This window comes from Leptodactylus fuscus, chromosome 7, assembly GCF_031893055.1.
Source record: "Leptodactylus fuscus isolate aLepFus1 chromosome 7, aLepFus1.hap2, whole genome shotgun sequence".
Classification (NCBI taxonomy): domain Eukaryota; kingdom Metazoa; phylum Chordata; class Amphibia; order Anura; family Leptodactylidae; genus Leptodactylus; species Leptodactylus fuscus.
The window spans coordinates 11,898,072-11,924,218 of record NC_134271.1 but is presented as its reverse complement, the minus strand read 5'-3'; the positions used below and the strand labels follow the sequence as shown (position 1 = coordinate 11,924,218).

The 26,147-nt window shown below is 45.3% G+C and overlaps 1 protein-coding gene across 1 annotated transcript in view; it reads left to right on the top strand.

Annotated features, from left to right (window-relative positions):
* Positions 1–26,147, top strand: part of SHANK2 (SH3 and multiple ankyrin repeat domains 2) — a 282,554-nt gene that overhangs the window by 133,634 nt on the left and 122,773 nt on the right. The window contains exons 11-13 of the mRNA XM_075281002.1: positions 875–1,181; positions 8,375–8,532; positions 13,224–13,337. Of these exons, the coding sequence (XP_075137103.1) occupies positions 875–1,181; positions 8,375–8,532; positions 13,224–13,337 (579 nt within the window). The remainder of the gene's footprint in view (positions 1–874; positions 1,182–8,374; positions 8,533–13,223; positions 13,338–26,147) is intronic.

The window sequence follows — 26,147 nt, the reverse complement described above, 5'->3', positions numbered from 1 at the left end:
CAGCAGGGTGAACATTGTACCGACCAGTGTATCTCTGAATCCATCACTAGAGTGAGGTACAACACTCACTAGAAGCTGCAGCATCCTCTCCGTGTGCCTCTTTCCCTCTCCAGCAGCAGGAAGGGAGAAAGAAGCATTTTTATTTTATAAAATATATTACAAAGTGTTTTATATTCACTTGTACTGTTCATGTAGGCAAAGTCTTTGTCATGTGAACACATCCATGGGTTTCTTTTTGTATTGAATGCATTCTATGGGCGGTCTATGGATCCATTTTACTGTGGGGTCAAACACCCCAACTGGTACCCGTGACGGTTGCCTATACATTATGCACAATGGACAAAACGATAGCCCACAGTTGTCACTTTTCTGGCATCTATCCAAAAGATAAGATGGATGTCACAGTTATTATACATGTCTATGTACGTCCTCCATCCATTACACCTCCCGCTCTGTAAATAAATGGAGCTCAACATATCTGACGCCCTTTGAATTACAGTTACAACCCCTCGCCAGGGAGAGCCTTGTGTACGACGTATGTTTTAGCGCTGGAATCCGTACAGAACTTCGCGGTATTCTTTGCTAATTTACCAGTGTCAGATGGAATAAATCTGAGCGTTCCCTCGGTGCGTTTCATTAAATTGTCCAATTTCACACGTCTGTCAAAGCAGACGACTAGATTTCTGTGCTCCCACGAGGGGTTGTCACTTAACCTTCCTTCTTTCTTGGCCCGGTTGTGTCAGAAGTATGCTGAGTGCAGGTGTTTAGTGGATGGGATGATGGGGTAATGTGAATGGTGCCCAGTGCGGAGGGTTCTGACAGCGCCAGGTCCTAGTGCTGTCCTATAGCTTATACTATTCTTATTTTTTTGCAGTGCCGTTCAGGGAAGCGCCCAGCTACTCTCACCGGAGAAGGGGGCCACAGCACACCTTGACAGCACCCCGAGTTCTCCTCCGTTCCAATAGCGACAACAACCTGAACGTGAATAACATCCCTGAGTGGTCCGCCGCCTCAGCCTCTTTACACCGCAGCCTCTCACCACAGCTATTGCAACAGATGCAGAATAATCCAAATGGAACTGTGAAAACTATTGGGAGCTATTCCCAAGTACCGCGGAGCCGCTCACCTTCCCTGAACCGCTTAGGAGAGGATGCAAAAAGACAGCAGCACAGACACGTCAGGTAGGTTCTGCACGCAACGTCACACTGGGGTTCTTAAGAATCAGGGGGTCCATCAACTCTGTGCACGGTCACTTCTATTGTACTGTAATCCACTAGAGAGATCATCAATAAGATCTAATGGGTTGTTAGTAAATCTTCCCATAAGGATCAGACCCTAGCGGCAAGTGATTGGCTTCAAAGGGGGCTGTCTTGTTATAAAACTTTAGTACCCAGTGTCAAAGCTTGGGGCCACTTTTCTCATGGTTTACTCCAATTTGGCAAATGATGAGACAAGTCACACATTTTATTTTGACGCAAAATATACTAAAAATGTGGTAGTAAGAAAGGGACATAATGATAAAATATTCTTTAGTAAAGGGGTGTCAAACACACAGGCCACTTTTGGCTACTGAGGCTTTCATCTGCGGCCCATGGGCATGGCAAGGATGCAGCCAGTTCTCCCCAGTTTAGCTGTATTGCAGAACTGGGGAGAAGTGGAGCCCCGACCTGGTAGAGCAGGAAGCCCCGACCTGGTAGAGCAGGAAGCCCCGACCTGGTAGAGCAGGAAGCCCCGACCTGGTAGAGCAGGAAGCCCCGACCAGGTAGAGCAGGAAGCCCCGACCAGGTAGAGCAGGAAGCCCCGACCTGGTAGAGCAGGAAGCCCCGACCTGGTAGAGCAGGAAGCCCCGACCTGGTACAGCAGGAAGCCCCGACCTGGTAGAGCAGGAAGCTATGACCTGGTAGAGCAGGAAGCCATAGGCATATTAAGCCTGTGGCCTCCAAGCTGCAGGCGATGTGAGTGCAGTTCTTACTCTACGTTCCCCAACCCCTCCTGCTCCTCCCTACTGTAGGCGCACATGATCCATCACAGCAGTGGAGCAGAGGATGAGCGAGGCCGGGGAGCAGGGAAGTAAGTACTATATTAATAAGCACCCCTATATGAGGGCAGTGATGGGGTCCCGGCCACTGTATGAGGGACAACTGGAGGGGAACATTTTACTGAATGGAGTCACTGGTGGCGGCCATATTGTAACTGGCCATTAGTATAGGTCAGTTTACTGTATAGGGCCATTGATGGAGGTTATTTTACTCTTTTGGGCCATCATAAACAGTGCAGCCCATCAACTTCTATGTGTCGTCCATTTACCTGGTTGAGTTTGTGACCCCTGCTGTAATATATTGCAGAGTTTGTTCTATGTTAATTCTTATTAAAGGGGTTTTTTTTGGCCCCATCAGTGTTTTTTATACTGATAACGTATCCACAGGCGCTCTCCTGTGCATGTAACCCACCTGGACTCATCTAAACCTCATTGGAAACTCCTCTCTGCTGTATCATCACCGCTTCCTATCAGCACAGCTGTTCCTGGATTTTCTCTGACTTAAAGGGGAGAGCAGACCCGCGAAATGATAGGGGTTGTGTAATATAGATAGAATATAATGATATGAGATAGATGGTTATGAGCGGGGGAGTCTTGGCACTCGCTGATCGTTGCCATTGTATAGTATTTAGAGCAGTCACTTTAGACTTGAGTGACAGGAGTTACCTTGAGGTTCGGGGATCACACGAGCCGCCTTCTTGCCCTGGGGTAATCTTTTGCTTGCTCCCTGTAGTAAGGAAACCATTGATGGCTTGTCACCTTTGGCAAAAACTTCAATTACTTCCAAGAAGGAAACATTTATATTGCTTGTCAGTGTGAATTTCACATCCAGTTGTCACAGGGAGGGGTTCTGTTATCATACATAAACCCCCAATATGTCAGAACGACTCCATTTTTATCCAATTATGTGATTAATATAGAATCGCCAACTTGATGTAGATATAGCGCCACCCTTGTACATGGGCTGTGTCAGGTATTACAGCGCAATACCACACACAGCCCTTGTACAAGAGAGGCGCTGTATCATTGTCTTGATGTATGCGATTATATTTCTTCTTCATTAATGTATAAACTGACATGACAGAAGTGGTGAGAGGTTCTCTAAGGCGACGTTGCCTTAGGTCTTCCTTAAAAAATGTCCTCCTGTCTTATTTCTGCAGCTCCTGTGCAGACTATACATACTGTATAATGAAATCCTTCAGTCCGGCGATATCTCACTGTACTCCTCTCATGTGTTCTTTATTGTACGTTTTGTAGGTCAGATACAAATACAGATCCTATAGATCGGGCTATGACGGCGGGATCAGACTACGCCGCTTACACTGATTCTATAGAAACAATAGGGAAGGAAATGTTTAATGAACACCTATTGTAAATCTGACTTATTTTTCATTTTAGGTTTATTGGGACAATAAATCATATTATTACACTGATGGAGACAACATTTATAGGGGTTTACTGAAGTATCAGATTGGTGGAGGGGTCTATCGTCCGGCAGTCCCACCAGTCAGCCATATGAAGAGACTGCAGAGCTAGTCACAAGCCTGTGGCATCATGTTCAAGGGTAACATGGTCATTCGAAGCTCAGTCTCATTCAAGTGAATGGGACTGAGCTGTAATACTAGGCACAGCCTACGCATAGGTCATCAATATCATAAGCCTGCAAGAGCCCTTTAACATGGAGTTACTCTATTCTTAGGGTAGGTCTCAATATCAGATCAGATCACGAGGGTCTGACACCGGATCAGCTGAGTATTAGACTCCTATCAATCTGATCCTAAGGATAGATCATCTCTATTTTATGGCAGGAGAACCCTTTTAACCCTCTGGCTGTATTACTAACCTGTGTGTTCTGCCTAGTTTTAGAGGGGACTATTTTGTACCTCTCTTTGCCTCTTAATTTATACAAATTGCATTGCTATGGGGAGAATACTCCTGCACTCCATTGGGATCTTCTTTAGTTGTCTTCTGTCCTCCTGGGCAACATCATGGGCCCTGGGGCAATGCTGAGGTCACACGGAGCGCTCTAACATCATGGCGTTTCAACACAAGTGTCAAAACACTGATATTCACTTTCCTCGACCTTTCCTGCGTTCCCTTGCAGTGTTTGGCTCTCCCATGGGGTTGTCTTATGACCTCCTTGGTGACCCCATAGGCCCTGGGGGACTGCTGAGGTCTCAGTGATGACGTGGGGTCATGCTGGTGTCATGGCACACTATTGGCATACAAGACTCCAGTCGCCTGGGCCTGTGATATCACCTAAGTGGCCAGAAGACAACCAAAAATGAGGTGACAGTAGGTGAATCGGCGCTTATTTTCCACACCTTTCTATGGCCTCTGATTATACTCCAAAATATTATAGTGATTCGTGCCCAGTAATCCCCAAAAGTTTGGGGGAATTTTTGGAAAATTTGTAACGAATCGGCCATCTCTATTGTTATTGTCTTCTGACCCTCCGCCCCATCCTTCAGTCCGTGACCCCTTTCCTATTGATGTAAACCTCGTCTGCCTTCAGTAACCTTTCCCCCATGTTATTGCTGAAATATTAAATGAAACCGCACGGGCAGATTTCCATCTGTGCGGCTATTTTTGGCTCGGTTAATTTTCGGCGGTGAGGCAGGGCTGTGATATCTACATGTTAATGTATTCCGTCTGTAGCCCTTTAGTAAGAGCTGAAACATTTATACAGCAATAAAACAGACAGCAAGAAATGAAATGCCAAACACAATCATCCCGGGATCGCCGGCTTCTGAGGACCGCAGCCCTGCACCACGCATCTCTAATGCACGCGTGCCGGGTCCTGTTTATATATTCACCCGGCAATGAGATGAAGGTGGCGGCGGATAAACTCGCCTCCGATGAGAGACACTTATTGGACAAATGAGGTCTGAGCACCGGGGAGCGAGGTCAAGGTGAAGCAGTTGTATTGGCACGAACAGGAGGGTTCCCTGACAGCGAACATATTCTCAGCGCAGCTGGTGCTGAACTACATCTCCCAGGGTGCCACGCTGCTGGGAAGGGTCTATTACATAGGGAATGGCGCACACACCTGCTCCGGTACTACGCCAGCTGGACCACTTCTTACACGTGGCTAAGACTAAAGAAGAACTAAATTTCCATTTCCCTTTGTAATGGATGTCCACGTTAAGGTTTATAGTCAGATCCTGGATTTAAAGGGGCAGTGCTCATGCTTGCCACCCCCTTTGATGAGTGGAAACCCACATAGGCATCATACATACAATATTATTTGTTTGTCTATGTGCCATCCACTATTACAGGTCCTTAATAACAGGTAGCGTGGCCCCATAGACACAGCTGTATATTTTACACATCCATATGGAGGTTGTAGGACTGAGCCATGAAATAGGTAACACGTCCATTCCACTGTCTACGGACCAGCCTATGACGACGGGCCACCATCACTAGGATTTTAAAACAATAGGGCAAATAGTGTAAAAAAAAACCCAACTAAATCCAATGCAGGGTAAGTTCACGCAGGTAGCCGCGACTGAATGCCGGTGCAGTGCTGGCGTCCAGTCGCGCGCTCCGCTCCGGATTAGGCCCAACAATGTAGAAGTAAGAGAGGAGTTTTTCAAGGTTGTCTCTGATTTTTTCAATGTATCGGAACATTACACAAACTTGTTGTAACGTATGCAGGCCCTTTAACCTTATCATTTAGTTCTTGTCAGTCATCCAGAACATTTTTGACCGGGGTTTCGTCTTTGCTATATTTTTACTTTTTTTTTTAAATGTAGATTGTGAGCCCCACATAGAGCTCACAATGTACATTTTTCCCTATCAGTATGTCTTTTTTTGGAATATGGGATGGAAAATCCACGCAAACAGGGGAGAACATATAAACTCCTTGCAGATGGTTTTTTGCCCTTGATGGGATTTGAACACCAGGACCCAGCACTGCAAGGCTGCAGTGCTAACCACTGAGCCACCGTGTGGCCCCTATATTTTTACTTTTCAAAAATGTGCTCATAGGTGATACAGAAATTGTTCTGCGACATGGAAACATTGTGTTCCTCAGGTTCCGAATGTTCGTGCACAGGACCGGTCATGTTATAGGCCAATGGGGTGGCCACAGAATGGGCTCAATAACTTTGTATCCTATTTCCCATTGCTAAAAACCAGTGTCACATGGTCATCGTGTAGCTGTAAATCTATATATAACCGGAGGGTTGTGAGCACCTCAGTATCAAAAATGATGATATTGTGACAGCTATTAATCATTCACCATGACATTTGTCATTGTCACAGTGTTCCCTGGTTTGTTCTATTTTGGTCTAGTGAAAAAGATGAAGATAGACCAACGATGAAGATAGTTAAATACATCTAGTCAATAGTGGCATGCATGGGGTACGGTTAAAGGGGTTAAACTATGAAGACTTATCCCCTATCCGTAAGACATAACACAAGATAGAGGATAAGTCTCTGAGGAGTAGAAGTCCAATCGCTGGGACCCCACCTTCCCAAATGGAACTGCGAGGCATCCACCAATGCATCACTCAACTCTATGGGAGTGCTGTATTTATTTTCAAGTAAAATGGAGAGACAGTGGACATGAGTGTCCTCCATACCATTCAGACAGGGACTCAGGACCTAGTTTCTTAGATCATGGGGGTCCCAGCAGTCAGAAGCTCACCCATAGATACCTCTACCCTGATCACAAAACAACCACTTTAAGCCCCATATCCTGAGGTTTACTATACTGTTGGTATAAAGTGGTTGATCCCATGTAAACACGGGCTCAAAGAGGACTTCAAATCCCAATGACCTATATGATCTGATCGGCGCTATCACCCTGAGCATTTTGCTGTTTTCTTTATGAAAACCCATTCAGCTATTCCAAAGATATAAGCCTTTATAGTGTTGTTGTCAATTAGGTTCCGCTAGCCAAGTGGCTGGTAACACTTTGGTCTCGTATCGCACTGTGTGTAACGCTCACTTAGCTAGAAGGCCCTACTTCACATCAACACTAAAAGGCCTTATATCTTTGGAATAGCTGAACAGTTTAGGATTCTGTATGACATTACAGCTATCCAATGTGGCCTCACAGATTTATTTGGGTGCCATATTACAGATCCATATACTGCAAACCTCCAAAGTACCCTCCCGAAATAGATACACCCTGCCATCTCCATGTGTCGAATGAATGACAACTCCGTCACAGACGCTGACCTTTATCAAGTCCGCTCGGGTTCACTATGCATGGTCACCCGGGCATAGGCCGTAGGGGTAATTTCTAGGAGAAGCCCTTAGCGAGCCCCTGCGGCACTTATTACAGTCACAAAGCGGGGACCTATACCTTACAGCAAGCATTTTGCCCTTTGCGGCTCCTTTAATTACCGCTCACTTTTTGCTCTCTAGACATTTGGACACTTTCTAATAAAGTCGGGTTTTCGTGATTGCAATTTTCTGGTGAAAAGAGGAATAAATATAGAGGTCAGAGCCGTCTGTGCTCTTTAGGGAGAGGTCCCCCAGAGACTTCTGGGAAATAAACTACTCGGAATATGCAGATCAGCTCATTGTAGCGCACAGAATATACACTTCCCCGCTCCTCGGGGAGATGAGATTTCTTCGTATTTCTCTGGGCAATATGCTAACTCGCCGCGCGCTGAATCACTTACAGAAATGCCTCTTTTTGTTGATTTGTCCTTTTCACAAGTGGAAAATGCTGACGGCAGGGGTGCGGGGTGAGATCAGCGCCGGCCATGGCACGTGCACCGCATGAAGGGAGACCTTTATTAGGCGGTTTTCCGATTTTAAAGCAGACCCCTGGTTTGCAATAAGATGCAGTAATGCAGAGATATTATACAAGGCTCCTCCTTTTTGTCTTTTTGGCCCCACTTCATGGCTATATATTACCATCAACTTCTGAGACTACGCGGTGTACTGTGCATTAGTAGCCTCAATCTCCCCCTAAAATTAAATGGATCAGCCGAGAGTAGGTGGGAGTGTCTCAGACTACGACAACACAGCGTGCAGAGTATGAGGAGTCCATGGCCATTTTACAGAGATAAAGAGGGGTCTGGGATCATTGCAACAGTCCTGCACCTATTACACTAACTACCAGACCCTCAGAAAGTGACATTATCTGCAGAGCTGCAATGCCAGACTCATCCTGTAGACAAGGGTGGCGCTGCGTCTGGAAAGAAAATTAGCAGACCCCAACATTCAGATGACGCCTGTAAGGAAATGGTGACCTAGTCCAAGGAAAAGGTTCTGTCTGTGTAGCCACTGGATTCTGGTTCTTGCTCTATGTCATGTTTCCTATGTTGTATTGGAGGAGACGTAATGTAATTCTGGTGATCTTTTTGTATTTTTCAGTCCTGGTCCCAACAAGGAGGTGGCCACTGCTGTGGATTACCAAGGTCCAAAACGCAAGCTGTACAGTGCACTGCCCGGGAGGCATTTTATTGTGGTAAAACCTTATCAACCTCAAGGAGAAGGCGAGATCCCACTGCACAAGGGCGACCGGATAAGGGGTAAGAGGTAGAAAGGGTTAACCCCTAAAAGGGAATTCAGCATTTGCAGCTAAACTACTTGAATCCATCAAACAAAAAATGTCTCCAACAAAATGGTGCCAAGCCTGACCAAACAGGCTTTTACCTTTCAACCACTTTTGTGTTGCATGTTCAGATATGCATGTGTTCTTCTACAGAGACAGGGTAAATTAACCCCTAGCCAAAATTGTCTGTACCTACTTTGCTGGGCCAAGTATGCTTGTGTTATGTAATGGAGGACATGGGGACATATCCAAGTATCATCCTAGTGCATTCTGCTGCAACCTCAGCCCCACATCAGATGCACACTCATATGCATAGGGCCAAATCCAGATTCCCATTAAATAATAGGGCCAATCTGCTGGGACTAATCGTAGCCATACTGACCAGACATGTCCTGGGTGCTGCATTGGCTTCTGTTCAGTTCACTACATGATCTTAATGATAAGGAATAAACCCTGGAAACATGCAATGGCTCATGGGTAAATATTTGCATTTCTCTCAGGTCTACGTCTGGTCATGGTCTGGTTCTGCAGTGCCCTATGGGAAAAAAAGGATGTCAATTAATTCTTCCCCAGAAACTGTCTCTCTAGCGCCATCTTTAGGTGACTTCTTTGTAAGTCAATATCTGAGCGATTTAAAGATCTTTGAGATGTGACTGGGGCAATCAGCCAAACATTTCACCTTCAATATAGGACAGTTTTGGTATTTTTACTCCTCGTCTGTGCAGTTTGGTGTTTGGTTTGGCTTGGGGACATGTCTGGGAGCAAGTAGGGTGTAACTAGGTTTGTGGGTCCTGGTGCAAAAGTTCAGCTTGGGTTCTCTTGTGCAACAATCAGCAGCATTTACATGATCCCATTCTTATCCATCAGGCCCAGACCACCATAATGACTTGTTCACAATATGACTGCACACACAAGCTTCCCATTATTCCCATCCCGTCGGTGTCCCCCGCGTACTAATAGTGCCCCCTTCTTTGAAGCACAACCCTTCCTCACAATTTCTTCTTGACTATATGCTGCTATTTTTGCCATGAAGAGGTGAATCTTCTCCTTTCTGACAGGGGAAGGTTATGCATCTTAAATCTTCCTCCTCCAGTGCACCAGTGGGACGGAGGAATAAATTTACTATACACAGACCGCCATCAAAGGAAATCAGAAAGTACCGTAGATCAAAGAGGTTTATTCAGCCCTACTATGGTGGGGGTGACCTGCGGCCCCCCACGCTGGTCCACATCGCAGCTGCGACATTTTAGTTAACGCAGATACCCCCTCCTACTCACTAGAGCCCCCCGTAGGCTCATGTAATCTCCTGTTCTATAGGCCATCCTATATACAGTATCTGCTGCCGCTTCTATATGCAGTACAATAGAGCTGTCTTGTCTCGTGTAATGGGAGGCTTGGAACGGAAATGAGAATAGATGAAGCTTGATGTGTGTTTTTTCCCTTCTGAGCAGATGGCTTTGGCAGATTAGGGCTCGGTTAATGAAATGAAGTGAACTGTTTGATTAACAGACCGCCAGCTACATGGTAAAAACCTACCGCGCTTCAGGACGCCAGGCGGCCCGCTCTGCGCAAGAACCAACACGAGACTCTGAACTGTTAAAATCAACATTACAGTCAATGGATAGGCAACCTATGGGAAACTACAACACCCAGCATGCATTCTTGTTCTGCTGCCCTTGGACCTCCCATAGATGTGCATGGAGCATGCTGGGAGTTGTAGTTTTATCACCGTTGCAGACCGCTGTTCAGCTTCCATTCATTTGAATGAGACCTAAGCTGCAGTACCTCATTTCCGCCACTACACAGAGAACAGCGCTGTCTGTTTCCTGCTCCATTCTCTGTCTATCTACTACCGAGAAGAGCTGATCAATGGGATTGTCGGTGTCAGACTGATAAACTGATATTAGTGACCTCTCCTTAGGATATAGGTCATCAAAGGCTCTGTTCACACTGCCCTCAGATTCCGCCTTTGACCGGGATGACATGAAGCCATGGATTCCCAATTCATGCTGATACTTACGAGGTCATGTACGTCAGACATTACAGTATGGAGCGTTTATTCCCCAGAGCTATAGGGGACACGTACATATGATAAATCACGGCTAGAAGACATTTTTAATCACTTCTCCCATTGGGCAGAGAAGTTAAAATTATTCCATTGTCTGAATTGGAAAACATGGCGGAACTGATTGGAAAACCGCAAACCATGCAAAGATAATGAAGGCGATTAGTCCTGATGATTAGCATGCAGAATGGATGTGTGCCGGCGCCTGAGACCGTAGAGGAGGGGTCTGCCCGTGTCCTGATACTTCAGTATGGACCTTAGTGCCTGTTTGTCAAGCTTTTTGGCTTCTCACCTCGCCGTAAACTAAAAAGCTGGGATCTGACAACTAACAGCTGGGATCTGACAACAGCTGCAGGCGAATCGGCCTCATTAGGACTCTGAACAATTGTTACAACATCTGGATTTTGCTAGGGGAAACTTTCTATATCCCCATCTCCATATTTCCTATTAGGCCTCCTCAAGTCATAGAGTGGGGGTTCTTCCTCTGTCTAGACTCTCTTCTCCAGATTAGGCAAAGCTGAGAGCTGCTGAATGAAACGGTTCTCAGCATGAAGGACCCCGCTTTCAGTAAACGCTTCCTAGGAAGAAAGGTCGGCATCTCTCCTGTTAATGCCATGGTCCCATCTTCCCCTCTCACCACGGTCCTCTTCTGTGCAGACCACAGCATGCTCCCATGTGGTGACGGCCTCTCTGTCCCACACTTAAAGGGCCAGCCAATTTCTTTAGTCTCTAGCCACGGGGTTTCTCGCTTACTAGTGTCCTGTGAAGGTGTTTACTGTGTACTCCAGTTGCCTGTGTCCTTACCTGCCTGTCTACTTGACTCTAAACCTGTTCTGCCTGCCCTGACCACTGCCTGAATACTGTTACGCACAAACTCTACCTGCCCTGACCTTGGCTAGTCCACTAGCCACATCTCTGCCTACCCTGACTTCATCTCTGCCTGTCCCTTCAGTACCTTGCATTAGCAACTCTTCACCAGCGTAAGACTACTCCTGGTTCTCTGCAGTGAAACACAGATCCCCATATAGGGTCAGCCCCAAGCCAAATCAATTTAGCGGATCCACATCCACTGCGCTACACCCTGATATTCCTGTTTTACTCAGGCCCATCCAATAACTATTCTGGAGCCTCTGTTCTGCTGACTTTGCTTTATACCTCTGTTATTTCTCCTAGAAATATGGGGGTTTACCACTCCTCTTGATAAAATAAGTGTATCTCTAAAAAGTCTGGCACCGTCAGTGTTAGACTGTATAGGGACACCCCCCAACTGATACCTCTCAGCTGTCAGAATGGACTGGAGGAGTCCACGTACACAACATCATCAGAAACAGGGACATCCTTTGAGAATGGAATCATGTGGCACGTTTGGGCAATCTGTATCAGCATGGGTATATTCCTGAATGATTCGCTTTAGCAGGTATATGGCATTGGGCAGGAGATCTTTGATACTGGAAAGCCCCCTTAAAGTGCATAATGTCCCAACACTGTGGCTCAGTGGTTAGCATTGTTGGTGGCTTAGTGATTAGTAGTGTTTATGGCTCATTGACTAGCAATAATGGTGACTAAGCGGCTAGCAGTGCCGGTGGCGCAATCTGTAGCAGTGTTGGTGGCTCAGTGCTTAGCAGTGTTGCTGACTCAGTCTGTAGTAGTGTCAGTGACTCAGCAGTTAGCAGTGTTGGTGGTTCAATGATTAGCAGTGTTGGTGGCTAGCATTGTCGGTGGTTCAGTGGTTAGCAGTATTGCTGAGTCAGTCTGTAGTAGTGTCAGTGACTCAGCAGTTAGCAGTGTTGGTGGCTGAATGGTTAGAAGTGTTGGTGGCTCAGTGGTTAGAAGTGTTGATGGCTCAGTGGTTAGAAGCATTGCTGAGTCAGTCTGTAGTAGTGTCAGTGACTCAGCAGCTATCAGTGTTGGTGGCTCAATGGTTAGCAGTGTTGGTGGCTCAGAGGTTAGAAGTATTGCTGAGTCAGTCTGTAGTAGTGTCAGTGATTCATCAGTTAGAAGTGTTGGCTCAATGGTTAGTAGTGTCGGTGGCTCAGTGGTTAGCAGTGTTGCTTAGTCAGTCTGTACTAGTGTCAGTGACTCAGTAGTTAGCAGTGTCGGTGGCTCAGCGCTTAGCAGTGTTGGTGCTTAGTAGTTAGCAGTGTTGGTGGCTCAGCAGTTAGAAGTGTCGGTGGCTCAGTGGTTAGCAGTGTCGGTGGCTCAGTGGTTAGCAGTGTCAGTGGCTCAGTGGTGAGCAGTTTTGGTGGTTCAGTGGTTAGCAGTGTTGGTGGCTCAGCAGTTAGCAGTGTTGGTGGCTCAGTAGTTAGCAGTGTCGGTGGCTCAGTGGTTAGCAGTGTTGGTGGCTCAGTAGTTAGTGCTCTTACCCCGCTGCACTGCAATCTGATACTGGTTTTCACCCATGGCGAGTTCTGCCCACATTAATATGCATCTTTTTACTGTGACCCACACCAATGCCATATACATATTCCTTTATCTTTATCAATCTGTTCTAGAAGACATTCCTTGTATTGGGATTATGTGTAATTGTATTTTCGCACAATTTCCTTACATAAAGGTGGAGATAGTTGTACTCACCAGTAATCGCGGTTTCCATCTCTCTGCAGTATTAAGCATCGGAGAAGGAGGATTCTGGGAAGGAAATGCGAGGGGACACGTTGGATGGTTTCCTGCAGAATGTGTGGAAGAAGTTCAGCCCAAGCCAAGTGATGGAAGGCAAGGTAAGACTGACCTAAAACTCCCCATGCGACCATGTCCGAGGTGTAGATGACAGAGTTGTGGCTCTTCCAGGCTATTTCTTTCTCTCTATGATGGAGGATAGCTTTGGCTGGCTATTTGGACGTCATCTGGCTGCTCTGCTTATTGTATATTGTTGTCAGTCCTAGGACTGGGATTGTCCTTGTTAGCACTGGAGATGTTTATGGCGTGTTGCGACACTTTGGGATACAGTTTTGATACCTGACTTGACACTTAGTTTTTACGTTGTCATCAATGTGACTTATGCCGGATGCACTTAGGGCTTGTCCATGAATGCAGCCTATCCCCAATATACAGGACAGGGCATATATGGGGCCACCACCTATCATCTGAATGGAGCGTATATACCGTACGCTCTGTGAGGACGTATAGCCGAGGTGTATTTTTAGACGTGGTATCTCTGTATGTGCCATTGTCATGTGAGGGAGGTGTTTGGGAAGGTGCGGAGGAATCTGATGTATGTTACCCAATGTGTGACATGAATAAAGTCAGGAAACAGCTTCATGATCTGGTGTGCGAACCTGCTGAGACTTGTAGTACCTGGTAAATGTAAATGGCTGATGATCTGTAATCTTGTGAGACTTCTCCATCTGCAGAACTGTGTGTGAAAAATCTCCACGCCAAGGCGTTGTGGTCGGGAGCTTCGGGGCGTGCAAAGTGGTTTCTAATCTTGGAACTTGTGGGAAATCCACTGCGGGATTTTTCATGGGAATATCCCTTTAATTAAAGGCTTTCCACATTTAGCATCAATTTGCAGCATGGGAAGGTTGCAGTGGTGTCCATGACACCCAGGAATAAGGGAGAGGGAGTTGCATTGCCAGTGGGGTGCGGATCTTCATTTTGTTATGTGGACAAGTTGCACAAGTCCTGACTGACTATGCTGTGTGCAGGAAAGGCACCATACACACACATATACACACATATACACTCACACACATACGCACACACATATACACACACATATACACTCACACACATACGCATACACATATACACACACATATACATAAACAGGCTGTGATGCAAAAGAATGGAGTCCAGAGTGCCAATACGGGGGTAGCTGCTGCCAGTAGCGACACATTTCCAATGAAAATTCCATGACATTTCTACATGTGGACCCTGTTACCTCCATATCTATAGATTTTATGCCAAAAAGGAATTGGATCCCAGTAGAGGAAAGTGGGCAATGTGTTTCTTTGGCAGGATTTGCAATATTCTGTATTTTTTTTTGCCAAAGTGGTTCGGATTTCTCTACAGGGAAGTGGGAAACATTTCCTTCCTCTGCTGGATTCTAGGCTGATATTTGGGCCCACAAAAGTTGCATTGATCTCACACATCCCTTTAAATAGGTTTCGCAACACTTGGGGTGCATACACATGGTGCAGTTGGGTGCATTCTCTTTGCCCCCACCCCGCGCACACGACTGTAGTACATGCCCATTCATTTGTATGGCCTCATAAACTCAGCTGTTCTTATGTGGATCACTGTAGACAGTAAAACCCACCATAATCATGCACAGGTTACCTTGAAGGGGACCTTCCACCACCTCAACCAACACTCCTCTTTGCCTCCTTCACTAGGTGACACTCCACTGCTTCTGAAACGGTTGGAATTTTTCCTCTAGCCCCCACCGTTCCTGAGCAATTGGCATAGTTATCTTCAACACCCAATATGCCAGATAGGATCTCTATTGTCAGGTGGGTTGTCATAGACTAAGAACCTGACAGTAGATAACACAGTTGTGCTCAAAATAACAAAAATGATTGCTCAGGAATGGTGGGGGCTAGAGAAAAAAAATCTTACCTGGATTGCAATCAGTGGATCGGTGCTTATTGAAGGATATAAAGAGTTGGAGTAGTTGGAGGTGGTGATGGGTCCTCTTTAATTTTACCCTTGAGCCCTGCTAAATAAACGTGTTTTACCGGTAACGTTAAGAAACTTCACCAAAAACTGAATCCGTACTGCATGATGTAGTTTATAGCTGGTGTTTTATCTGCACCATGTGCACACAACCTAAGATACTAACAACCTAAGCTTAGGATAGGTCATCACTATTAGATCGGTGACCGCTCTTTGCACAGGCTGAGCATGAGCGCTGCTGCCTCTTCACAGCGCCTTTCATTTAATAGTGGCTGCACTTGGTATTGCAGTTCAGTCTCATTCATTTGATAAGGACTGTGTTGCAGACCGGTCATGTGACTGATGAATATGATGTCTTAGGCCTGTCAATAGGAAGCAGTGGGGGTGCCGTGTGTCAGACCCCTGCCAATCTGATATTGAAGACCTATCCTCATGATACGTCATCACTATAATTTGATATCCAGATACATTTTCACCTTCAGTCCATCTCCCTGGTACACGGCTCTCAGGTCGGTCAGACTAATCACAATGAACATTCGCAGCGCGGCCTCCGGTACGTCGTCTTTGTCTCTCATTCCTGGGAATTAGTCTGAAGTTTGCACTTTTAATTTTTTCTTTCTTTGCTCTCCCATCCTTCCGGCCAGGATGGCTGAGGACAATTCCCAAACCGCGGGGTCACATCCCTGTCATTATTTCCTTACCAGTCCTTGTCCTTGTTTGTGCTGCGCATGTAATTAACCTACATAGACAGCCGCGTGTCTGGAGGCGCTGTGCATTATTTAGATCATCTGAGTTGGATGAGAGTTGAAAGCGTGGGGGGTACCGGGACCTTCTGACTCAGGAATCTGCGCCTTGTTATCACGGGCCACAGTAATAGGCTCTCGCATGTCCTAAAGGCTTCTGTGCACCCACAGTCCTGCACGTGGAACATCTCGTAGTCAGGGGGGCAGAGCGGGTAGAACAAGATGCGAGGTGATATCTGCAGAATGGGCAGATCATCGGTGCTGAAGCAGCAGCATCTCTTAAGTGTGGCCTGGGGGAATCCTTCAGAAGATGGGCAGGAACATGGAAGATCATCTATGGTGCAGTGCATGCTTTTACTTGCAGCCCTACGTCTTTTAGATATGGCCTTCATTCACTCATCTTTGCAATAGACCTGCATGACAACTCTTAAAGGAGCCCTGCAAAAAACTAAACGAACTGGGGGAATGTATCAAGGTATCTAGATGTGTGATAATGTGCTCCATTTTTGCACCAAAGTTGCACCCTATTTCATTCTGCGCCTCACTAGCTACTTCCCATGAATGTCCAGAGGTCTTAGCTCCCCCTAGTGGTGTCTACAGACATAATGGAGCTCTGTAGCCAATACAATAAGCTTAACATACATCATTTATCCTCAGAATTGCAGGACGGACATCACTAACACCCCCTGCACGAGAATGGGAGTCCCATGAACAGGGCGCCAGTCACACATGTCATTATATACTCCAGGTTCTAACAGTAGACATATAATAAGAATATTGGATCTGTCAATAGCATCTCCTTGGTGGTTTCTAATTCACAGCAGCTGATTATAAACGTCCTCGTTACGAAAGGGTTAAAAACAAAAAGCAAAATAATTGAGAACAGCGCTGTATCCGGAAATGTTACGGGATTTTGCAGGTTTTTAGACACTAGATACATTAGTTTGAGTTATTGGTGTAGTTTGTTATGATGTATCTGGAATCACATATATATCACTTTTCTATGGCAGTGTGCAGTAATGCAAGCTTCATGGTGCAGAATTGTGGGATGTGATTGTCGCCCCCTGGTGGCTGAAGAAACCAGGGGGCAACAATGAGTTCACACAGGTCAGACTTACAAATGCACAACAGAATACATCACTAAGCAGGTGGATGTTACAAGCCGGATCCGTGTTCCATAGTCCAGGGGTCAGCAACTTTCGGCACTCCAGCTGCTGTGAAACTACAACTCCCAGCAGGCTCCCTTCACTTCCATGGGAGTTCCAAGAACAGCAGAGCAAGTATGCATGCTGGGAGTTGTAGTTTGACAACAGCTGGAGTGCCAAAGGTTGCCTACCCCTGCTCTAGGGCCTGGTCTCTGCCCTGGTGTTACATGTAGCCCTCGCTCTTTTCATAGGTCAGAGCCGCCACGTATAATTAAATTAATAGCAGCGGTGTAATTGTGTTTGCCGGCAGAGCTAAGCTGATTTGCTCTTTTAGTATTTAGTGTGCGGACGGTATTATTGCCTTACTTATACAGACTGAATCAATGTACGATCAATAGGCTAAGAACCGTGGACTGTGCAATATCCTTCAGGTGGATGTACAGTAATCCTCCAGTGAATGGAGACGGCTTAGATATTACAGCGCTTATTTTTACCCATTAACCCAAAGTCTGCAAAAGGATCTTTTACCAACACCCTTTAATAGTCACCCCTCCAATGATTCAGGCGCAGTTGGGATTTTTTCTCTAGCCCCCACCACTCCTGAGCAGCCAGTGCTGTTAGTTTTGGTGCCTGATATGCTAACTAGACTCCCTAATGTCCAGTGGGTGGTGTCAGGGAGGAGCAGGCAAGGGGCGGGCAAGACACTGTCTGCCTCTTATTGGAGCTGGGAGACACCCACTTGATATTAGAGAGTCTGGTTAGGATATCAGGCGCCAAAAATAATGAACAGTTTGGGCTAGAGAAAAAATTCCAACTGCGCCAGAATCATCGAAGCGTCGCCTATAGAATTGAAGTTTGTGGAAGTGGTGAAAGGTCCTCTTTAAAGGAAAGAGGTAGAGGGGGTCAGACAGCTTTTGCTACTCTCCTACTACTCCGTCTGGGCAGTGTCAGTCTGTACTTGAAATACTGGCATTGTATTCTTCAACGGCACAATGTTGATGGCCTGGGCAATAAGTGCAGACATATACAATGCAGGATTATAAGTGATACCACATGTATAAGGAGCAAGGGGCTGCCCAAGAAAATAACCAATAACTAGACCCTTATTTTGCCCTGGGCCCATCAGGGCTCTTTACAGTTTTCTTGCACTTGTTGCTTTTGATCCTAGTCAGTCCTTTAGCTGCTTAGAAGTTTAGATCCGCTTTGCATCTCAATCCTTCATAGACATGTAAGGGAACGTGATCAATACCTGGGATCTCATAATCTATAATGATTTATTGTATATCCTCCTGTATATTACATGTGTGCCGCTGCAGGAACGTCTTCATGTCTGCAAGTTACTATAAGATAAATGTCTCACTGATCTCTGCACCAGCTGTGGTACTTTCTTTTCCTCTGATTTTCCACATTTTGCAAAAAACACGAACTTTGATTTGCGCGGATTCTGGTAAATACAAGCAAGTCTAGGTGAGTGCATTCTACTCTGTGTCCATTAGGTGGCAGTGTTTCGATACAAAACAATATATAGTGTAATAAAACAAGTCGTGGTGTGCGATTCCTGTAGATGTCACCTGTACAATGTGTGTGATTATACGCATGTTTTTTGACATATGATACTAATCAGCAAAATTCTAACAGCTCAATGTGCTTCACCCCAGTCCTTGAACCCTTTCATATGCGAAACTGGGTCATGGGATCCCAATCTGTCAGTCTATCCTGTATATAGGACCTCATGTGAGCTATTCATCCATCACAAACCTCCTGGCAGTTCTCAGATCACTGCCCTCAAAGCTCCACGAGACATATTTTATGTATTTCCTACCATGCTGCTGAAGGTACCATTTTTGCATGAACAAGAAAGCATTGATAAAATAGTGGGGATCAGTGCTGTGTGCAGAATCTTCAGTGTATCCTATGAAATGCAACATCACACTGTGCTCCCTTCACTTATACTGCTTGACTATACTGTGTGTGTGTGTGTGTGTGTGTGTGTGTGTGTGTGTGCTGTGTGTGGAAATTCCAGTGTATCCTATTAGAAGAAACTTGACCCTGTTCTCCATTTACTTACACTGTCTGTCTATACTGTGTGTGCTGTTTGCAGAATCTCCAGTGCATCCTATGTGATATAGCTTCACACTGCGTTCACCTGACTTACACTGCCTGTCTTTACTGATTGTGCTGTGTGCAGAACCTCCATTGTATTCTGAGTTCTAGCTTAGCACTGCTCTCCACTGACTCTCACTGCTGTTCTGTGCTATGTGCATTTTGTGTGCAGAATCTCCTGTGTATCCTATGAAAAGTAACTTTGCTCCTCTACCGACTCCCACTACAATAAGTTATCGTGTGTGCAGAACCTCCAGTGTTTTTTTATGAGATGCAGTTTCACACTGTCTTCATCCCCCCTCCTGCTTGTAAGAGCTGACAGAGAGAAATATCAAAACGAAGATGTCATGGGTTATAATGTAGGGTACTATAGAATTGTATTGTGGTGTTGAGCCTGGCCATGCTGGGGGTTGTAGTGTAGGTTAGTATAGAACTGTATTACGGTGGTGTTGAGCCTGGCCATGCTGGGGGTTGTAGTGTTTCACATATGTAGTATAATGGTGATATCCTGCGGTCAGAGCTTGCAGCAGCCGTGTTCTGTATCGGTATACCTTCCCAATGTAATACATTCAGCCGCTCAGCAGAAAATATTCCCGTAAATTATATTCCAATATTGGCAGCAATTCAGAGCCCACGTAGTTAGTGTCCGCGGCCCGATTCATCGCTATTTTAGCAGGATAATTTTAGTGAAATGACCAGCGATTCAGAGAATTATCCGCGCATTTTAAAAGCAAATTACAGGTTAGAAAATGCAAAATGCATCAGAATCCATCCCCTTATTATGTCTATAGCAATCTCATAGAAACAACGGGAGGTCATTGACTGAAAACGGAGAAGGGAATAACAAAAGCCGATTGTCCGCACGTTGCGATGGCCACTGGCGGAAATCATAATGTTCTCGGTACCGTTTCCTTTCCCCTACAAACAAATTACCAATTGCCTGTTGGACTAGGCTAAAGGCACAGATTAGGGTCGGGGGGGGGGGGATGGGGTGTCTTATTGTGTTATTACCATAGACTGGGTGCTGGGTACGGACAAGGGGCTCGTCATTCACTTGCTATCACTGAAAATAGCCATACTGATACAAGGTTACAATGCTGATTCACAGAGGGGCGCAGGCAAGGCACACCGGGGGAAGACTAGGGGGTGTTTGTTATAAGGGTGCATGCACACTGCAGTTACAATGCCATCAGAAAAGATGAGGCGGTTTTTGATGCAATTTTTATTTTTATGGGTCAAAAGAAATCTGCTTCACCTATAAAATTGGGGGTTAAAGAGGACCTTTCACCTCCTGGGGCACATGCGGTTTTATATAACGCTGGAAAGCCGCTGAATTCAGCGCACTGTTGGCTTTCTGTACCCCCCCACCCCCTCGGTGAAGAGCTAGCGGTGCCGGTACCGTAGCTCTTCACTGTCAGAAGGGCGTTTCTGACCAGTCAGTCAGGAACGCCCTTCCTCACAGCAGTGTCTATTGTGCTGTACTGTGACAGGGGGCGTTGCTTACCTCCCAGTGATGACACTATCTGGAGGGGAGGGGCGTTCCTCGCCGCTCTCACAGTACAGCACAATAGACGCTGCTGTGAGGGAGGGCGTTCCCGACTGTCAGAAACGTAATCAGATTGACGTAATCAGATTACGGTTTACAATAGAAGTCTATGGAGAGGGAGCGGTGAGGAGGAGCTGAGTAAGAGACAGAGGCTGCTGCAGCTAATAGGAAGTTTCTATCTCACCCCAAGTGCTTTCTTTACATATGTAAGTGCTTTCCTTCCATACAAATCAGGACTTCTCTAGAATGTCCTATAGGATCCCGCTGGTGCAGGAAGTAAAAGTTATGGAGTAGATTCTCCTCTACTTTCTGTGCGCTGTGTATTGCAGACATCATAGCAACTAGTCTATACCCATCAGCTCAGGGAGATAGAGACTGCAGAGGGGAAAATTGCTAAAGTCCAACCTATAAAGGCCAAACTCCTGGTAGGGCCTGCTCATAAAGAGGCTACAGATGAGGCTGGAGGGTAACATGAGCTTTCCAGGGAGCTGTCCAGCATTTCAGGAGCCTAAAGAGATAAGTCTGTGGATGAGAAGTAGTGACAGCTGCAATGAATAGGAGTTATAGAAGACTTTACTGAAGAAACAGCGCCACGCCTGCCTATGGGTTGTGTCTGGTATTGCACCCCAGCTCCATTGAAGTGGATTGGGCCGAGTTTCCTCGGACTATACAACCTGTGGACAGGTGTGGCATCTTTATCTTAAGTTGTCATGTTAATCTACTCATTTATATCCCCTTAAACCCCGATTCATTGCAGCGGCCATAAAGTGAGCACATCTTGCTGCACTCTCTATATAAGCAATAACAGAAAAACAGCGGCGCTGACTATCCCCCTGCTGACTACATTTGATGATCCTGGACAACCCCTTTAAGCCTTAGCTCACCCCATGCCAGTCTATGACGAACTGCAGAAATCAGGAAATGTCATGTCACCAGCTATACATATAATCCTGACTAATAACCTATCATTACACCACCCTACTCCGCACACCTTGCTCCGCACTCCTTTTGACCAATCACTTGTTGCAGCGGTAACATTTCGGCACTGCTCACCTGATGGCGGCTCGGATGTCTTCCTCTCATGGGTCTGCGGCGGCCTCTGTTATTATTATTTTTGCAGGGTTTGTTGCCTCGGTTAATATGGCGGCCCCGTAATCAGGTGCAATCACAGCGTCTTCACATATAATTGGAGAAGCGGCTCGGCAGGTGCGCCATGAATTGGATATTTCTTTGGAGTTTGTTAGCAGATATGCGAGAGTTGTCAGTTCTGCTTGAATGGCTGCTCGAGGCGTGATTCTGTCCCACAAGGATTAATCCTGTTTAGGAGACGTCTAGAAGTGGCTTTCAATGGGTCTTAAATGCGCCTCTTGATCGCACTCCCTCTGAGAGCGGCTAGTTGATTAAAAACATGAAGATGGTTCTTAAAGTGCACCTGCCATGCACAGGAAGCCGCCATTTTGTGGGGTGTATCACTTCCAAAGAAGGGGGTCAACTATCAGGATATTTACAGCAGTGTAATACAGGATAAGTAATGTATGTACACAGTGACTGCACCAGCAGAATAGTGAGCGCAGCTCTGGAGTATAATACAGGATAAGTAATGTAATGTATGTACACAGTGACTGCACCAGCAGAATAGTGAGCGCAGCTCTGGAGTATAATACAGGATAAGTAATGTAATGTATGTACACAGTGACTGCACCAGCAGAATAGTGAGCGCAGCTCTGGAGTATAATACAGGATAAGTAATGTAATGTATGTAAACAGTAACTGTACCAGCAGAATAGTGAGCGCAGCTCTGGAGTATAATACAGGATAAGTAATGTAATGTATGTACACAGTGACTGCACCAGCAGAATAGTGAGCGCAGCTCTGGGGTATAATACAGGATAAGTAATGTAATGTATGTACACAGTAACTGTACCAGCAGAATAGTGAGCGCAGCTCTGGAGTATAATACAGGATAAGTAATGTAATGTATGTACACAGTGACTGCACCAGCAGAATAGTGAGCGCAGCTCTGGAGTATAATACAGGATAAGTAATGTAATGTATGTACACAGTGACTGCACTAGCCGAATAGTGAGCGCAGCTCTGGAGTATAATACAGCATAAGTAATGTAATGTATGTACACAGTGACTGCACCAGCAGAATAGTGAGCGCAGCTCTGGAGTATAATACAGGATAAGTAATGTAATGTATGTACACAGTGACTGCACCAGCAGAATAGTGAGCGCAGCTCTGGAGTATAATACAGAATAAGTAATGTAATGTATGTACACATTGACTGCTCCAGCAGAATAGTGAGTGCAGCTCTGGAGTATAATACAGGATAAGTAATGTAATGTATGTACACAGTGACTGCACCAGCAGAATAGTGAGTGCAGCTCTGGAGTATAATACAGGATAAGTAATGTAATGTATGTACACATTGACTGCTCCAGCAGAATAGTGAGTGCAGCTCTGGAGTATAATACAGGATAAGTAATGTAATGTATGTACACAGTGACTGCACCAGCAGAATAGTGAGTGCAGCTCTGGGGTATAATACAGGATAAGTAATGTAATGTATGTACACATTGACTGCTCCAGCAGAATAGTGAGTGCAGCTCTGGAGTATAATACAGGATAAGTAATGTAATGTATGTACACAGTGACTGCACCAGCAGAATAGTGAGTGCAGCTCTGGAGTATAATACAGGATAAGTAATGTAATGTATGTACACATTGACTGCTCCAGCAGAATAGTGAGTGCAGCTCTGGAGTATAATACAGGATAAGTAATGTAATGTATGTACACAGTGACTGCACCAGCAGAATAGTGAGCGCAGCTCTGGAGTATAATACAGGATAAGTAATGTAATGTATGTACACAGTGACTGCACCAGCAGAATAGTGAGTGCAGCTCTGGAGTATAATACAGGATAAGTAATGTAATGTATGTACACATTGACTGCTCCAGCAGAATAGTGAGTGCAGCTCTGGAGTATAATACAGGATAAGTAATGTAATGTATGTACACAGTGACTGCACCAGCAGAATAGTGAGCGCAGCTCTGGAGTATAATACAGGATAAGTAATGTAATGTATGTACACAGTGACTGCACCAGCAGAATAGTGAGCGCAGCTCTGGAGTATAATACAGGATAAGTAATGTAATGTATGTACATAGTGAGTGCAGCTCTGGAGTATAATACAGGATGTAACTCAGGATCAGTACAGGATAAGTAATGTAATGATGTAGATTGGGGGGCAGATTCCGCCTGCAGTTGTTTTCAATGGGCGGCAGGCATCGCAGCAGGATGCAGAAAATATAATCCCTGCATCAGCATCTAGTTGCGGCTAAGCTGTGGCCAAATATACGGTGGCAGAAATTGAAGAGGAATTCCTATTCATTTTATACCATGTGAACATATGTGAGCGGCTTCGTGTTCATAGTGTGTGCACTTACCCTCCTGGTACTCGGTAGAGCGGGATCTTCTCTCTCTAGAGCCTTTGGTTTACTAAATAAGCTTATTGGGAACATCGTCCCCTCTTATGAAATGACAATAATTTTCCATAGATCTATTGATGTGCGGCTATCCTGGGTAAAGACCGCTCTGATCATTTCAGAGAGAAGCCATTAGACTACAATTTCCCCTGTAAATGAAGGAGCAATTATTCCTAGATGGGTTTCTTTTTTATGTGTCAAACAAAGACTGTACAAATTCTAGGAAAAAAAATATAATAAAATGTGCTTTTTTTTTTCTTTTTTTTGAATTAAAACTTTTGCTGCCACAAACTGCAGAGAGGAATTATAAGCTGAAATAAGATATCGGGATTTTCCCATTCCTCCATTTATTTTAATGGGTTTTATAGATTTTTCTCGTAGTATTTAGTTTGAAGCCTTGAATAATGCGATTGTGACGTCATTCTGAGTCAGACCCGTCGCAAAAAGAGCAATTCTCAGATATCATGTTATTCTTCGCCATGTTTGACTCTTGTCTCCATTGTAGGCCAGTGAGGGTCGGCAGGGGACTTGGTATATGTTGTGCAGTATTATTTATACCCCTATGAACCTCCATTTGCAAACTATATTGTTGAAGGACCAATTCAGGCCCAGAGGCGTTCAGTGAAGGTCTTGGTCCCCATTGCAAAATCTTCTGCCATCTAATATCCCAATTGACGACCTGCACACACCAGATTGACCATTGATTTTCCGTCTTGTACCAGAAACATTTGCCGTTATGTTGCGGTCTTACTTTACTGTACACTGCTGTGCCTCTCCCGTCTACGACCACCTCATTTGCTGCACTTATGGTAATTACCATCCTCTTGTTTCTCATTTGTAGGACTTGATGCGGCGTCGCACAGCAGCGGTGCTGTTCCCCTGTGATGTTACACTTATTGTCATGCACGGTGTTTCTCTTGGAGTCATTCTCTTAGATTCTGTCCCTTTTTCAAGGCCTTTTGCATTTGATGATTTTTGCCCTTTATTCATTCCAAAGCCCAACAAAGACATACAATATATTTTTTAAAAAATCACCGTAGTAAAGACTGTACAGTAGTGTGATGTGGGCGCAGAACTCGTGCCCTGAAATTCATTGTGCCAAATAATAACCCAGCGTAGATATGGATATAATAAGGTGTATCCCGGGCACTATAATGCTCAGTCGCCCCTCCACACACTATAATGCTCCCCAGTGGTCACCACACACTTATGTTAGGGCACTATTAAAGTATAATGCTTTTACAACCTCTGAGCCTAAGTGTCATACAATATGATGTTTCCCCAGTGGCCCTCATGCAATAAAGTGCTTTTTATTGAGCCCTACAAAATATAATGATCCCCAGTGGTCCTCCATGTACAGTATAATACTTCCCAGTGGCCCCCACACAGTATAATCCCCTCCCCTTAGCCCTCACACATAATATAATGCTCTCCATCAGCTCTCACACACAGTGTAATTCTCTCCTGTAGCCCTCACACACAATATAATGCTATCCATCAGCCCCCACACACAGTATAATGCTTTCCAGGGGTCTTTACACATTTATATTATGGCACTATGGTATATATTATGATACAACAATAGCTTCTGCAACCCTAGTGGCTGTTACATGGCTGTACAGGAGGAGTTGCCAGTATGACACGCCCTCTCTGACATCACTCTGCAGCTATTGGTTGATATTTCACCTCACAGACTTCCTGTTTCTCCCACCCCCTACATGCCAATAATGCTTCTAAAATAAGGGCTGTGGAGTCGGAGTTGCACCTTATTTGGTTGGAACTGGAGACAGATAAAAGCTATCAAAATAAAACGATGAATTCCTTTTTAATTTTACAGTATTGTATAATGAATTAGCTGTATAGTTTGTTACCTATTTACTTTTTA